The following is an 18,159-nucleotide window of genomic DNA, read 5'->3' as shown; positions in this document are numbered from 1 at the left end:
AAAGACCATCGACTCAGAGAAACTCGAGTCTTCTTCTTCTTGACATTACGTCCTCACTGGGACAGAGCCTGCTTCTCAGCTTAGTGTTCTTATGAGCACTTCCACAGTTATTAACTGAGAGCTTTCTTTTCCAAAGTTGCTATTTTCGCATAGGGATGGTACACAAATTATGTCACGCAAAATTTCAATTTTTTTACCCCCCCCCCTTTGTCACGTTTTTTGTATGAGTCCTCCAAAATTTTTGTAAGGCTTGTCACGCTTGGCTTGACCCCCTCCCCCCCTCGGAGCGTGACGTAATTTGTGCATGACCCCATACGTATATCGTGTGGTAGGTACGATTATACTTTATGCCCAGGAAAGTCAAGGTAACTCCCATTACGAAAAGATCCTACCCCGAGCAGGAATCGAACCCAGACACCTTCAGCATGGCTTTGCTTTGTAGCCGCGGACTCTAACCACTCGGCTAAGGAAGGCCCCAAACCATCGAAACCCCGAAACATCAAGTCATGGAACAGGAATGTTTTAAGGGATCGTCATAGTAAGCATACAATTTTGTTTTAAGTATGCATCCATGAGTTGACATTGAGTCATTGAGCATCGACTCAAGGAAGTTTCACTGTAAATTAACAAAACTCGAATATTTGCGCACATTCATCTCGTTCATGTTTATCTTGCTCTTACATATGTCGAACTCGTTTTTGAACCTGAAATGGAACTGGAGAAACCCGTTTCACATTTTCAACCAGTGTTGCCACATTTCTATCTGTACCGAAGGCTCAAAAATCTTTTTTATCTGTACCATAGATTCTAAAAATCTGTACCACATCCAATAGAAATTGTTGAAAAAACTCCTAATGAACTTGGAAGTTTAAAATAGTTTTTATTGAAATGATTTAACTTGTAATATAATTAATTATTATTCAAATCTATGGAAATTGTATCTTTCAATTGTAGTTTTGAAAAAGATAGTTTCAAATTTCACAATTTTTTTGGATTTTGTGTCACAAAATTACTAATTCCAAAAATCTGTACCAATCTGTACTTTTTCGTGAAAATCTGTAATCTGTACCGTACAGAATCTCTACCAAAAACAATCAAAAAATCTGTACCTTTCCAGATAAATCTGTACTTGTGGCATCACTGTTTTCAACTCACACCCGATTCAAGTTCGACATAATTACAATTTGCTTAAAGTTGAAGTTCACGTTTTATTCTCCAATCAAATTCCAAAACAGACGACAATGATGAAATGTTCGAGAATATTCTACGAATTGGAATTAACAAAGTTCCAGAAAACTCCAGAATATTCTGTCAAGGAGCTATTATAGTACTCCACAATTTGCAATTGTTATGCTCCAATGAGAATATATATCAAGGTGTGGAAGAAGAAGCAATGGCTTTGTATTAGTAAGGAGAAAATACGTAAACAAAAATAACTACGTCACCAATTTACACGGCTTCTTATGGAAGCTCACTTGCTTGTAGTTGTGAAACATTTTGCACCGAACACGGATGTCACGCACACTAAATGTCTTTTCCACACCTCGGTATATATTCTCATTGGTTATGCTCTATTATTAAAATGGACAGTTGTAGTGCTCTTAAATTGCTGTTGTAGTGCTCAACGAAACTTTTCGATGAAACATTTCAAAGCGTTACTGACAGACAGACAACTCTGGGATTTTATATATATGATTGGAAATGATTGCTAATAATAATTTTAAGTACAATTGTGATGTAAAGCCGTTGTTTACGGATAACGGTATGATAAAATTTGATAATTTTCAAAATTTCGACAATTTTTGGACCAAATTTCTCCAAGAATAGGTACCACTAGTAGCACTTGCATGAATTTGTCAAACAACATCCACCCTTGTAATTCTCCAAGGAATTCCTCCAAAAACTACCCGCAGTTTTTCTTCGTGTGCGAAATTACGAGTTGTGATATTATTGAAAGATCATCAAATGAAGACATGAAAAAGCAAACAACAGTGCACTAATTTTAAGATAAATCACTTTTATTACGACTTTAAATAAGTTACGATAGAATAAGGAATCTACTTCAAAATATAACGAAACGATTAATATTTTTGTATCATCCACAATGGGTACGATCCTTATTAAGTAAACGTACGGCTTCTTCGTAAAAAAAACAAAACGATTGAAAATGTATGTTTTTTTTGCGGCATAAAAACATTTGTTTCATTTTACATTAGAGAAGAAAAAAGGTACATCACGAAATATTCCCAACGTGATTAGAAAAAAATATATATCAAGACAAATTAATCAATTTACACGTTTTGCGTCTTTAAAATACGAATTTATAGTTTTTAGTGCCCAATGGTTGTAATGTGTAGCTTCGAAAATGATTATCCAATTGTAAATGTTTTCCATCATATTTAAGAACAGAGAGAAAAGACACATTCCAGAGCAAACGAATGTGTGCAGTAAATAGGATACTCTGCATTCGCGTAACCATTTTCCTGATTGCATAACACTTAACGTTTCAGCATTTCACACAATTAACTCCACACGCAGTCTCATGGTTCAAATCTTTTCGCAATCCTAACAACTTCGTTCGCTTTGCTTAGGACTATTATATGCTCTCGATTGATTAACCTTTGCCATTAGGGTCGGTGCTCTCTCTCTCTCTATGCGTCCAGGTCTGCTACGAATAGCACTTCGCGATTTTTCAATCCCGCATTGACGAGCGTCGGTAGCGACACGCCGTTTGATTCGTTATGATTGGCCTCACACTGTAGCACTCGCTTCGGGAAGTTGGTGGTGATCTCAAACGAATCCGGTGCATCCGGATGGCAGAAGATAAAATTGTGAACGTCCTGTGGGAATGAAATGGGAAGACATTTAGAAAGTGCAAAGTTGGGCGTTCCTGAAAAAAATCAATGTTCGAAAAGTCATGGAATTATATTTTCAATTTACAGCATTTTTGTACACCTTTTTTTAGGGGGAGCTTGTTTCATATTGGCCACTTCCTCCAGGGCACTTGGAACCTAGTACAGTATGGTCTTACTATTCAGAATGTGCTTTTGAAAGCATCATATTAAAATTTGATGCACAGTTCGCTATGGTTTCGAATATAATATACATGACTCATTGGCGTAAATACGGGGGGGCTAGGGGGGTCTTAGACCCCCCTAGAAAAGTTCAAGCCCCCCCTAGAAAATTTTAACTCTCATGCTAAGTATACACCTTACATAAGGGATTTTTTCGATCAGAAGAGTCAAGCCCCCTCTAGATTTGAGCTCAAGTTACGCTAATGACATGACTGCAACTGCAAACATGACTGAACATATACTCCGGAACCAGTTTTACGGAAATGGCCGTATTTCGGAAGTTTACCAACAAAACTTACTGCGTCCACCGGCTTTCAAATGTTGAACCTAGTGATGCCTTTTTCTTTTAATGCTTTGATACAGTGGCTATAGTATAGCCGATTCTGGAAACTATCTGTGATTTGAAATTAGCCTACCTACAGGGGCAGTGAATTCGGCTTGATAACTTCCCATCCCACGAACTCGTTGGCTATACACTACCGTGCGAAAGACAAAAAGTTATTTTTACTTCATATGTATTTTTCCAAACACAGTAAAAATTTAGTACCGTACCAGTACCATATTATAGACAGCGCCATATTCTGACGGTCCGTTCCTAATGCTGAACATTCATTATTTTTACATAAAAATAGATAGTAGACTGTCAGTTCGAAACATGATTCATTGTAACATTTCATTTTCATTTTCATTTTGCAGCGTTTGGTGGGGCAATGAGAGCGCAAGTCAGTCCAAAGCCGGGGTAAGGGATAGGTAATGGCCGTAATAGTCTATGCGGACCACTTGAACACCATCGGAAAGGATAAGAAGGGTTGGGGTAGGGTATAGGGAATGGAGAAGACTTGACACAGTAATGCGATTAATGCTGCAAAATGTAAATGTGCTGAAAGCAATTTAATTTGAGTTTTGAAGTTTGATTTGACTTATTAAAATTCCAAATAGATCGGCCATTGTACAAGTAAGAAAGAATATGCTGATCGCTTTCTAGAAATTTTATAAACAACAAAATAATAACAATATGAGAGTGATGCTAAGGGCTGCTGATGGCACAATGCGACGCTTTAGGAGATTTTGATACTGAATGAACATTACTATACAGAGCGCAATTTAATCGATGGTGATAACTTTACAAACTTTATCTGTTTTTACACTGATTGACGATGCTGATTTATATAACAATATTTAAAAAATATTTGATATTAGTTCATTTGTTTGTGTGATCTAGGTGTTAATAATGGAAAAATTTTACATACCCTTGATGAAATACTTCCCTGACCAGAAATATTATATTTTGAGCGCCCTTTTCGAAGCTATTCTATCCAGGTATCCATGTACTGCTTTCAATCCTGAAATTATTCTTATTGTGCATGCTCATGCATTATATTAGTGATGCTCATAATCATGCAACAGATAAGAAGGAGAGAAAAAGAGAATATAGGAACAGTGATTAGTAATGAGTTAATTATGTAGTTTTGTTAGAATTATAAACAATTAAACAGCAGTAATGAAAATAAAAAATAACTTATAAAATTACTTTGCAGCATAGCTGAGCCTTTCGGAACGTAAGACCGATGTATAAAAATAATTTGTTTCGAAATTGTCCGCGTGGTCTTCTAGTGCCCCTATTAGATCAGAATCAGTCATAGACATACATATCGAATGCTCGCCATGACCCTATGACCAACATTTGTACATGTATAGACTTAGCTGATGTGGCTTTTCTAATAGGTAGTTCTTTCACTCATTGATTGTCTTCAAAACCTTGTCAAGTATAGAAAATTGATTTTATTTCATTTATTACTACATTAAAGCTACATTGTACTTATTAAGTATTAGGTATTATTTTATGTTTTTATCACTATTGATATTATCAAGGCCAGAATTCCCAGTGAGTGAAGAATTTTATAGTACTAGAACACCATAGAAGATCGCTAAACATTACCTAATCATGGAACGGCTTTTTGCTCTATTATTTTAGGTAGATGCTATTGATCTCCCTTTGCTCCTATCCGCAACCCGGTGCACGCGCCCTGTTGGTTTTCGAAAACCTCGTAGAAGATTACAAACCGTCAATGGCATTCCCAATTACTACCCCACATTGCACATTCAAGGGTCTGATTGTGCTCCTAACCCACCCTCAGTCTGTAATCTTCTCGCCAGTTTGAAATTATATTTTCCCGAAGTGAAAGTAATTTTGATGAGTGATAGCGTAGTGCAGCCCAACTGCATAGTACAGTAGTTTAACCAGAATCTTTAGGTCAGAAGATAAAATCTAAATTTTGTAATAAAAAGGTTGCCATTGCTTTGAAATTTACCCAACATCTAATCAAAACTACTAACAACAGCGATCAATTATCAAAATTCATCGCTCCCTGGAAAATATAATCCCAAGCCCAGGGAACATGATTCATTGTAACATTTCAAAACTAAAATACATGGTTGAGTTGTTTTTTCAACAAATATAATACGTAAAGTTCGTTTGCTGTCCATAATAAGGAACAATGTGTGTTCCATTGATGTAAATGACGTCCATAATTAGGAACATGCATGCGTCTGACTAACATATGACGTTTTATTTAATCTATACGTTTATGAAGGGCTTCGTGGCCTTGCGGTTAGCGGCGTCAGTCGTCTAGGCGTATTGTGCCACGGGGTGTGGGTTCCATTCCCGCTCCAGTCGGTGAAAACTTTTCGTTAAACGAAAAATTCATCGCTGGGCGAATGTTTCGTGTTGTCCGTTGCTTAATGTTAGTGATCGTTCAGTCTGTGCAGCCTATGTGCTGAAGAGTTGTTTTCCCATTTGTTTTTCTCTGTTACCGCACTCGAGACGTGCATTCGCAGTAGACCGTTGAGTAATAGACCGTTAAGTGAGAACCACAGAGCCTAAATCCCATGTGCTCCCCAGATAGCCGGGTTAGGTGATAATTTCTAGCTTTGCTAAAAGTGCGAAAATTCTATTAAAAAAAGCACTTTGTAGGCTGCGTTTAGGTTAGTGATTGCACGATAGTTTTCACACTCCAGTTTGTCGTCCTTTTTGTAGATGGGGCATATAACTCCTCCGGTAGCTGTTCCGTCTCCCAGATTCTGACTATCAACCGATGCAGACATGCGGCCAGCTTCTCCGGACCCATTTTGATAAGTTCGGCTCCGATGCCATCCTTGCCAGCGGCCTTTTTGTTCTTGAGCTGTTGAATGGCGTCCTTAACTTCCCCATCGTGGAAGCTGATTGGTTACCACTGTTCGCAGTGCTGACTTAGCCATCACCTTCGCTGCTCTGATCTTCTGTGTCTGTGTTCTCTGTGTCCTTCATGTGCACATCGTAGTGCTACGACTACCTCGCGTCCGTCCGTTTAAATGGTCCCATCCTTATCCCCGCACATTTCAGCTCGTGACACAAAGCCTTTGCGGGATGCGTTAAGCTTCTGATAGAACTTCCGCGTTCCTTGAGAACGGTACATCAACTCCATCTCTTGGCGTTCCACCGCTCCCAGGCGGCGCTTTTTGTCCCGGAATAGGCGGGTTTGCTGTTTCCGCTTCAGTCTGTATCGTTCCACGTTTTGCCACGTACCATACTGCAGCATTGCAGCCCGCGCTGCATTCATCTCCAAAACCTCCTCGCACTGCTCGTCGAACCAATGGTTTCTTGAACTCCGTTTCTCGTACCCGACGATGCTTTCGGTAGCGTCGTTAATGCTGCTTTGACTGTCCTCCAGCAGTCCTTCATAAGGATAAGTGCCGTCCATCGATCAAAACGTAGTCGATTTGCGATTCTGTCTGCTAAGGTGATCTTCAGGTGTATCTATATGGGAGGCTGTGCTGGAAAACAGTGCTACAAATGGTTATATTCTTAGATGCGGCGAAATTTATCAGTCGTAGGCCGTGCTCGTCCCATCTACAAAAGGGCGACAAGTTTGATTGCGCCAATTATCCAGCGATCACAATTTTTAGCGCCGCCTACAAGGTACTCTGCCAAATTCTATGCCGCCGTCTATCACCAATTGCTATAGAATTTGTTGGGCAATATCAGGCAGGATTTATGGGCGAACGAGCAACAACGGACCAGATATTCGCCATCCGCCAGGTGTTGCAGAAATGCCGCAATACAATATACCCACAAATCATTTATTCATAGATTTCAAATCGACCTATGATACAATCGATCGAGAACAGCTATGGCAGATAATGCACGAATACGGTTTCCCGGACAAACTGATAAGATTGATCAAGGCGACGATGGAGCGAGTGATGTGCGTAGTCCGAGTATCAAGGACACTCTCGAGTCCCTTCGAATCTCGCAGAGGGTTACGGCAAGGTGATGGCCTTTCGTGTTTACTGTTCAACATTACTTTGGAGGGTGTGACAAGAACAGCGGGGATATACACGAGTGGCACGATTTTCTGAAAGTCCGTTCAGTTACTTGTTTCGTCGACGACATTGATATTGTTGCACGCAACTTTGAGACGATGGCGGATACGTACATCCGACTAAGGGCTGAAGCTAGGCGAATCGGACTGAACATCAATGTGTCGAAGACGAAGTACATGATAGCGAGTTCATATTGACGGTGACGAAATCGAGGTTGTCGAAGAATTCGTGTACTTGAGCTCACTGGTGACCGCCGACAACGACACCAGCAGAGAAATCCAGAGACGCGTCGTTACTGGAAATCGTACCTACTTTGGACTCCGCAGAACGCTCCGATCGAGCAAAGTTCGCCATCGCACGAAGTTAACCATCTACAAGACGCTAATTTGACCGGTACTCCTCTATGGGCACGAAACATGGACCCTACGTGCAGAGGATTGACGCGCCATTGGTGTTTTCGAACGGAAGGTGTTGCGGACCATCTTCGGCGGAGTGCAGATGGAAGACGGAACATGGAGAAGGCGGATGAACCATGAATTGCACCAGCTGCTGGGAGAACCAACCATTGTCCACCTCGCAAAAATTGGGAAGCTGCGGTGGGCCGGGCATGTCACCAGCATGTCGGATACCAACCCGGTGAAAATGGTTCTTGAAAACAATCCGAACGGCACAAGACGACGTGGTGCGCAGCGAGCAAGATGGATCGATCAAGTTGAGGACGATCTGCGGACCCTGCGTGGCTGGCGACGGGCAGCCATGGACCGAGTCGAATGGAAACGTCTCCTACGTGCAGCAGAGGCCACCCAGGCCTTAGCCTGACTGGTAAGGTAATGTAAGGCCGTGCTCGATCGTCAGCCGGTGGGCGCTGAACTTTTCAATCGTCGGTCTGAATTCCCTAGATTTCCGGAAGACCATTGCCCCTGAATTTTCGGAGGGCCATAGTGCACAGTTTAGCTTACAATTCTTCTCTGGCATTCGTGAGCGAAATTAAATTTGTTCTTAAACAAAATTATTGGAAAACAGAATGTTATTTAAAAAGTGAAGGGGCGAGGCAAATAGGTTGACCAAATATCGAAATTTAATACTAGAATTATGTGGTCTGTTTACTATATTTTACATTTCTATCAAAAATAAGCCGCTAGAAGTAATAACTTAAAGCAAAGCTAAAAAATCGTTACAATCTTCTATTGCCACGATTAATGCGTTATATGTTTAGGTTATGTTAGGTTAAGTATATTCAAAGCGTTTTTTTTTCTCTTATAAGCAGGTGAAATCAACTCACCTGTAAAAAATCTGATCTGGAGGGCTGTTACAACAGGCGCGAATTTCGCGATTCTCGCGGATTTCGCGATTTTCGCGGATTTGTAGCGGATTTGGCCAGCCAAGCGCGAAAATCGCGGGTGTATAAAATTCTGTCGCGAAAATCGCGGTTTCCTAAATCATGCGGAAATAATTGCGGTTATATACATACAGTCGTGATTTCATAATTAGGAAATTTCTATTTAAAACAGAAAATTCAAGTCTTCTCAATGAGAGCAGTAAAGTTCAGTTAGTATAGCCACTGATATCAAAAATATTGTTCAGGGAAATATAAAAAGCAGAAACATTTTATCTGTAAGTTATTTTTATTTTATTCGGAGTCGAGGGTCGCTAATCACTCAAGAGATAGTTCCTCTATAAATTCTTAATGACACTAATCTTAAATTCTATTGATTCTATTGATGGCGATCTATAGTTTCTTGACTTTTAGATAAACAGGAAATAGAAAATTATACCGTTCAAATCCTGTGAGTTTGAAGGACATTTTCTTCCGTTAAAAATCCTACAAAATGGCGCTTTTCAAAACCACTCAGCACATTTGGATTGGCGTTTAAAATATTTGAAATCAGAAATGTGTCAAATTTACTGATCATGTATTCATGATATGTCAAAATATTAAACCGTGTAGGAATGCTAAATTTGTTCAGTTTGATTACATAAATGCATACCTTCAAAGTTTGTACGGATAATATGCGGACACTCTGGCTGAGCGTTGGCGCTGCTGTCATAGTTGGTTACCCTATGAAATCTTAGGATCAATAGAAAAGTTCCCTTTAACAATAGATAGCTCCACAGTCAGATTATGAGTTTTGTCAGTGAAGAATATTGTAAATCTTGAAGATACAAATTACTTGAAGTTAATGGAAAGCAGCACTGACAGTTGTATGTATAATTAATGCAATATTTGATGTAAAAATAAAACTTCTTGCCGTTTAGGCTGGTCACCATAAAACCATTTACGATCTGCTTTGAAAACCAGTGCAACGATTGAAGCACCACCACAACACCCAAATAACCACTAGCCCGCTAAGTCGCCTTCTCTGACTTATAAGTCCATTGTACAGCTAACATAGGGCATGCCAGGCCTGAAATTACAATATATTGGTACGCAGGGCGAACTAAAGTGCTATTTGGGCACACCGGTTAAAAAATTAGCACCTGATGAAATCGCCTAAAATAATAGTAGTTTTTCTTGGTATATTTTTGTTCAGCAACAATTTTGTAAAACAAAAATGATTATTTATAAATTTGTAACTTTGGAGAAAATTGTTGAACACCAATGAGTGAAGAAAAATTTAAAAATCATAATGAAGCTGATATCAAAACTACTATTAATTTGAGCGATTACACCTTTTCAACTACACACTTACAAAAAATCATTGAATTTTACGTCATATGTTCCCGACATATTGAAGCAAGTTAAATGACTTGAACCTATGTCACAAATGACGTAATTTTCCGTCACAATACACTGAACATTATTTGAATCACAAAAAAATTCAATCACATTGGACGTGATTTTATAAAAATGACATATTTTTAAGTTCTAATGCCATCAAATTTTACATTTTTTTTTTATTATTATTTTATAGGCACTCCGTGCTCGTGGCCACTACTGTGCCGGACTCAGTTGATCTGTAGCTTCTTTATCGATACAGATCTATTTTCAACTTATCTATATTTACATCTAGTTTCACTCTCTCCTACTCTTTTACTCTCACACCGAGCAAGTAGGAGAGAGCTCTGCTATTAGTGAGGCTAGCTGCCTGCGAAGAGGGTCAGTTTGTCTAATTAAAGTCTTGTTAAAATTTCATCAAAATTAATTTCAGGGTGGCTCAGATTTGAACCTGTAGAGTTGGACATTTTGTGTGAAACGTCTAGAGAGTTTAAAATGTATAGTCGAATGTACTGCCAATGACTTATGAATATTACTGAAAAAAATGTAATAATTTTCATAAAAACATACATTTGTCAAACATATCAAATTATCAAAACAATCTTAAGTCTTTTTACCTCTAAAACTGGAAGTTTCATAAAATATAAAACAGTTTTCATACAATGAATGGCATGCATTTGAAACTTATTGTTTAACTGTCTTCATCTCATAAATAAAACAATATTTTTTGCAACATTATTTTCTAAAACAATATGATGGTGTTTGCCTATCCATGTATTTCATGAAAAAATACAGTATTGGTGATCTAATCGTATAAATGGCAATGTTTTCGCTCTCGATAACATCACCAATTAAAATACAGTGTAAAGTTAGATGAGATAAAAAGTCAAGATTCAAATAGCAATTCAAGGTTTTCTATGCTTATAATTGACAATGTAAAATTACTGTGTATGTTTTTCTTCTTAAGATATCATTAATAACTTCATTTTGCATCTCCTATTGTATGCAAAGATCATATCGAATTGTGTTAAGTATTGTTGCAAACTGGGCCTCCTCTCTGCTTGTAGCGACACTACCATTTATGAATTTAAACGATTTTCTACAAAAAATATATTGAAATGTTGATGATAAATAAATTTCGAGTGATATTTTTGTATACGATTTTCTCCATGAAAAACTCGAATTATTGGATTTTTCCGCTTTTTACCTGCCTAATTTACTTCAGTTAAATAATATATATTTCATCATTTAACTCTACCCTTAGTGTTGACAGAAATGCGTATAAAAACTTGTCTTGCTCAAGGGTAGATACTTTAAGATAAGGCGAAAATAATCACTTAGTATCATTGAAAACTTGTATTTAATCAAGCACGTTTAGGCATTTTTTTATAATGAGTAGTAAAGATGTCAATGAAACAGATTTTTTTAAAGGCGCGGATTGGTGTTTCTAGGCGCGGATCGAATGTCTGAAGTCGCGATTTTCGCGGATACGATTTTAAGATTTCTGTAACAGCCCTGGCAAATGAAATGTAATATGTTGTTAACAAAATGTTAATAAAATCTTAGATTTGTTTTACCAAATTAGGATGACAGTGTTGTCTAATAACACAGAACACCTAGATATAAGAAATAATGAATGTAATGTTTGGAATGATACTAAGAAAGAAATTAAAAAAAAAGCAAAGCTAATTAAATTTCCTTTCCCATATGGTTGGTGAACACGCAAAAGCACATGGTTTCTCAAAAACGTTCCTAAAATAAATTCAAGTCGATTTCAACATAAATTATCGACATAACATGGAAGAAAACATGTTATAGTACAAGTCACTTGCATTTACACGATAGTTTTTGCTGCTTTTCTTTGCATTCCATGACGTTTTCCTTAGGTGGCCCATATTGCCCCAATCACCCCTACCCACTTTTCCCCCAAAGTGCGGTAAGTTATTACCTCATACTTATTATTTCTGTACTCGTTTCGTTTGATTAGTTAATCAAGCAACATTTGGTTATTTCGTTGAGTAAGCTATAGACACCGCATTCTCAAAGATACCCTGTTACGTTACGGTAACTGTTATATCATTTTAATCCTTTGTAAAATATTGACTAAAGATTAAAATGAAATTCCTAATGAACTTTTTACATGAAATCAGAACTTACCTTGAGGGTATTGGACGCATGGAATCTCCGCTCTAATCGCAGGCCGCTGGGAAGTTTGAAGACTATGCTGATTGTACCAGGTGCGCCAGGTTCCGGCTCGGAAGGCACTTGGGTAGCCAGTTCCAGCTTGAGCCTCTCGATGTTTTCCAACCTTTGCTGCTCGGCTAACTGTTCTTCTACAATCGCTTGTTGGGCGCGTAATTCCTTTTCGCGCTCTTCCTGTTTCCGACGTTGCTTCTCCTGGTCGGCCCGCAGCGACATTTGGTATGCTTCGTCCTGCTGCTGTCGCAGGGTCTGTGTGAGATCACGTTCCAATCGTTCCTGGCGAGCTTGATTGAGCCAAACTTCATTATCGTTGACTACGGTTTCCATGCGTCGTATCAATTCCTCGGCACCACAGTAACCCTCCATGCGACCCATTATAACCATTTTGTTCGCTCTAAGAGCGATTATGACCAGCACTGGATACGTTCGGGCATTGATCGAGTGTGAAACACGGTATCCCTCTGGGGAAGATACATCGCATGCCCAGAACAGCATTCGCCGGTTGACGTACTCAACTACCTGAGGATTGGAAAGGGTATCCCTGCAGAAACTGGTCGTTTCGCTTTTTGACTCGGAATGCACATAGACTAGTAGGAATTTGAGCTCCCGCTTGGCATCGTTCAATGCTTGAGCGTAAGTGCCCTGATAAAATACCGGATGCTCTGGGAACTTCTCGTTATAATTTTGAATGAAGTTTAGAACATCTCCTAAAGGATCGGTTACAACTGCAAATAAGATAATTAAATAAAATGTATTGAGTGAATTCATCAAGTTTTATATACAGTGCCAGTGGTCGACATTCGTTTCGTCGAGCTTCTAAAATGGATCAAAAATTCCTGAAGAATGATTCAACAGAAATATTTTTTGAGCGTATATAACTACAGTCATCTCTCCCTTACTCGATATTGAAGGGACCATCGAGTTAGGGAGGTATCGAGTTACAGAAATAGAAATATTAGTAGTAGAACGCTAATGGCGCTGTTCTCACAAAACTGAATTAGTTTATTATCACCTTTAACTGTATCGTTTCGTTGTTTGTTCGATGGCATGTTGTAGTGGATGATTTTAAAATTTATTTGACACTTTGAGGACCGGTACTCAAGCTGTCAGCACGTGGCAAACTAGATGTTGGTAACACGAACAGTAGCGACATTAGCATTCTTAGGTTAATGCTTCTACTGTTACAGAACACAAAAGCAGTGCAACTGCGTTCCAAGGGACCATCGAGTTAGCCATGAAAACCAACTTTTACTATGGTTCTCTAACTCGATATCGAGATACGGAATATCGAGTAAGGGAGAGTTAACTGTAATATTTTTTCATGAGTGGGTAATGTACCATACATACACTAACAGAAAAACTAGTTTATTACAGTAAATAACATTTTTTATGGCGAGAATTCGTTTAGCTCAGTTTTTTTTTTATATTCTGCGACATCGAGAAAATATCATAGAAAGAAAATCATTGAGAAAGTGTCATAGCACCTAAAAAAATGTGTATTTTGACTAGATACTTCATGATATATTCGCTAAAAACACTCACCTGTTGTATTCATAATTTTTTTTCAGCATGAATTCAGGGTTCATGGAAAATTGAACTTAGATGCAATTCGACTAAATGAACATCTCGATCAAAAGACATTTGTTGAGTTTTTTTTATATAATCTACTCAAGAAAGAGTATTGTTAAGTACAGTCAACTTTCCCTTACTCGATATTCCGTTTCTCGATATCGAGTTAAAGAACCATAGTAAAAGTCGGTTTTCATGGCTACCTCATTTGCACTACTTCTGTGTTCTATAACTCGATACCTCCCTAACTCGATGATAACATCGAGTTATGAAGAGTTTACTTTATAATCACGAATGAAGAATTCTACAGTAAAACTAATATCCTGGTTTTGTGACCCTTTTGGATAAAAATTTGAACTCGGCTAAATTAATGTCGACCACTATATTAACCATTCCAACTTACTTCGTTCTCGATCTTTGAACAAACTGAGAAATGCGGTCACTATCGACGACAGCGTGCTGTAGCAAAAGTTGAACACATAGTTGACCACAAAGCCAATCATACCACCAATTCCGGATGGCACTGGAACGCTGGGACCACGCTGAGCTGCAAATACATGCTGCAGGAAGCGATCATTCACAACTTGTGGTGCCCGAGATTCGGTGGCGTAAGCGGACGGTCGTCCTTCGCGGATGTTCAAATGCTCCTGGAATGCTACCTCTAGGTCCCACTGATGGCGGATTAGAATGTCTCGGCACACGTTGATGTCATCCAGTCCAGTGATGTCCTGGAACTGCAGAACCTTCTCTGTTTGCTCATTCGACATGCCGTCGTTGTCCATGGTCGAAGCGTGTGAAACGATAGGTGTTCAGAGCGAGAGAGCCGTCTTGATGCTTCGATGGAGATGTATTTGAAGAGTCTGAAATAACAAATCAAATTACATATCGCAAGAAAAACTCCATTCCTTCTGCTTACTAGCAGAAGATCTGAACAAGGACATTCTTCGTAATTGAATCAAGCAGTATGTGTAGAGTACCGTAAATTCGGGTGAAATTGATCAGTAGGGTGAAATTGATCACTGTGTCACACGATTTTATATCCCTCTAATAGAGCACATAAACCAATGCAACCTATGTAAATGAACGTTGTTTGTCTTAACTATTGTCAAATTACATGTTGTAAAGCTTTTTGTGTTATGGAATGTTTATTTCTATTAAAATAATAGGAAATTCCATCATCGTGTTCTGTGTGGTACTGGCAGACATCAATAAACTTATAGTTTTAAACAAGGATTTGGACATGGTGTCAACCTGAAAATTTGTAAGGATGCTTGAAATATATCCCCAAAACGAATTTTATCATCAAAATTCGTGCCAATTTGTTCATTTTGTTGTAATAATTGAATTTTTGTATAGATATCATAAAATTCCTTCGGGGTTGCCTACATTTAGGCGTTTTCTGCGGTATTGCTGAAAATTAATTGTTAATTATTTCTATAAATTTTGCATTGTTAAGAATTTGGCAAGCATATTTGGATTCAGGAGGCTCAAATTAAATAAGTAAAGTTGTTTTCAAAACTAACAATAATTGTTTTAACAGGTGATGAATTTCACCCCGAAATAGAATTCCTTGATTTTTTATTTTAGAGACGATTTTCAGCACTAAAATCACAACTGTATGAAAATTTGAGTATATAAACCAATGAAGCTCACCGTCCTACTTGTTTTCCTGCATTAAGTTGTTTGGACTTGGCAACATCATAGAAAACAGAATGTAAAACAGTGAAAAGTGTTCAATTTCACCCGAAATTACGGTACACGTGGAATAGGATTCGCTCGAAAGTTGGATCCGCCGTAAACAAGAATTAGGGTGATAACAAATCTCAAACCCAGATGGTGATCTAACGGGGCACATGGATAACATGTAAATCTATTCGCTCGGTAACAACAGCTACACATTCGGTTACCAATGTTTTTAGGGCGAGATCACAAGTTATGCGAAAACTGTACAAACGTTTGCCTCAAAAGGAACTAGGCAACACCCATTTATAACGTAACGCTTAAATTGCAAATTTTTGACCCCCTAACCCTCCCTAAAAAGCGTTACTTTTGTATGAAAAATTTAATTTTTTGGTATGAGCCGTAACATTTGAGCCTACTCCTCCTCCCTCCAGAGCGTTACGTAATTTTGTTTTCACAAAACCAAAAGTTTTTTCTTGCGAATTCTAGAAAAGTCCTGGACGGATTGGATAAGAAATATCTAGAGATATTTTTGAAGGCATGCCTAGTGGGGTTCTTGAATGGGATTCCAAAAAAATAACCTTTAAACAAATCACTAGAAGAATTCTTGAAGCTTTTCTTCGAGGAATCTGTGGAGAGATTCCTTAAGAACCTGTGAAAAAGTCGAATCACTAAGGGTATCTTTCGAGCTTCTAGAATATTTTAACTTATTCACAAGCAGAAGAAAGGAAAAGTGACTTAAGAGACCATTTCGACAATACTATACTTGCATTGCCGTTTCGCAAACAATTTGAAAAATTACAAAGGCGAAGTTAAACTCACATACATTATGTTTAAATAACCTTAGTGAGATATATGATCGGATTCTTTACGGAATATTTATGAAAACTTTCATCCCCTGGCTCCTGTTTTGTTTTTGTATGTTATCTTGGTTCCTGTTTGATCTCGATCTGATTTTTTTTTGTATTTTATAAGTCAGTTACACGCAAACTCGGTGGAAAACTCTTGTCTGATATACGAGTTCTAACGTTTCTTTTTTTAAGACTTTCAGTCGCTACCAACCCTGCTGTGCATGACTATATATTATGGTGTTAAAAATCGCGTAACGAAACCGTCTAACTCCCTAAGCATCCCTTAATATAATCTGAAGCCAATTTGATCATTAAAAAGATTTCCAATACATTGGAAACTAATGCCTTTCAAAATATTGATTTTTTCCTCAAGTCGAGATCAGTGACACTAAATATCACCATGAATGGATGGGGGAGTTCATAGTAGGAAAAGCAGTCAAACATCCCGATCCCAGCTTACTTACCGGAACAAAGAAGCCGTCCCAAATCCGAGCACAATTCGTGGGCCTGTTATTGTTGGAGTTGTACCTTGTAGGAAGCTGCACGCTGATCGTGAAATTCCATTCAGCAGCACTGCGAAACCTGCTTCAAATTTTCCTATCAGTGTTTGTCCACTCTTCGTTTCCACCGGATAGACGTTTATCCCCCTGCGTGAAGAACCTTCCGTACCTTTCTTTTTTTGGCTTTTCTGCGGGCACAAGAGGCTTGAAATTATATAACCGCAGGCTTGAATTCCTCCGAAAAAACACGTTCCTTCCGAGGACGACCACTTTCCGCGTAATATGTCGCACCGAAATTGCAGATTATTAGATGTTTTCTACCGATTTTTTCACAATATAAATTCACCCGAATAAAATAAGTTTGTTTCGCTGATATATGATGATGGATGTTGAAAAAATATTGCCCTTCTCGTTTTCTCGCATGCAGCTCTCCTGTTTTTTTTTGACGACGTCTCCACCAATTTGACAGTTCTCGCACCAGCCTCTGTCACTGGAAAAACAGTCCCGATCTCTGACACGTGCGTGGAAGTTGTGGATCATGAATATGTACACTCGAATATTTAAAAAATTCCACCGACATTTGAGTTGATTAACAAGTTTCATATTGCTTCTTGCATTCGTTATTAGATTATTCGACATTTTTTCAAATCTGTCAAAAAGATTCCCACTTATGACTGACAGTTTTATTGACAGTTGATTTGTGTGAATAACAATAACATCGAGTGTTGATATTATCACGTTAGTTTCTATTTGTTTGAATATTTGTTAACCTAAAGCTTTGTTTTATAAACTAACTACTTCTTTTACCACAGCAAGGAATGGCAGCAATAATGCAGGCTGTGAAACAACGCCACGCATCATCCTGCACGGTATATCACGCACTATATGGATATTATTTCTTAGGTCTCTCGAGAGCCAAGCTCGCTTTTATCTATGGGAAGCACCGGTCAACCATAAGCAACTGGATTACCACGTATGAGCAACAAGGATCGTACGGAAGAATTCAGAATAAAACCACCACTCGAAAATTTGGTATAGAAAAACGTCGCTGGCTCGTCGATCTATATAAACAAAAACCACTACTTTATCTGCATGAAGCTGGAAAACTATTCGAAGATCATTTCCGGATGAAGATATCAGCCTCATCCATCTGCCGCATACTCCACAGTGAAGGGTTGACATGGAAGTGTCTTGAAAGACGAGCA

At 38.4% G+C, this 18,159-nt stretch overlaps 1 protein-coding gene across 1 annotated transcript; it reads right to left on the bottom strand.

Annotated features, from left to right (window-relative positions):
- Nucleotides 1-1,997: 1,997 nt before the first annotated feature.
- LOC5564504 (FAS-associated factor 2) lies at nucleotides 1,998-17,395 on the bottom strand. Its single transcript, XM_001648785.2, has 5 exons — nucleotides 17,124-17,395; nucleotides 16,919-17,036; nucleotides 14,327-14,783; nucleotides 12,310-13,079; nucleotides 1,998-2,840 (listed from the first exon to the last, which is right to left on the bottom strand). The coding sequence occupies exons 3-5, from the start codon at nucleotides 14,703-14,705 to the stop codon at nucleotides 2,652-2,654; spliced, it is 1,338 nt and encodes a 445-aa protein (XP_001648835.1). The 5' UTR covers nucleotides 14,706-14,783; nucleotides 16,919-17,036; nucleotides 17,124-17,395; the 3' UTR covers nucleotides 1,998-2,651.
- Between the last annotated feature and the right edge of the window lie 764 nt (nucleotides 17,396-18,159).

Source organism: Aedes aegypti, chromosome 2, assembly GCF_002204515.2.
Source record: "Aedes aegypti strain LVP_AGWG chromosome 2, AaegL5.0 Primary Assembly, whole genome shotgun sequence".
Classification (NCBI taxonomy): domain Eukaryota; kingdom Metazoa; phylum Arthropoda; class Insecta; order Diptera; family Culicidae; genus Aedes; species Aedes aegypti.
The sequence above is the reverse complement of the archived record's forward strand: the minus strand, read 5'-3'. Positions and strand labels throughout refer to the sequence as shown.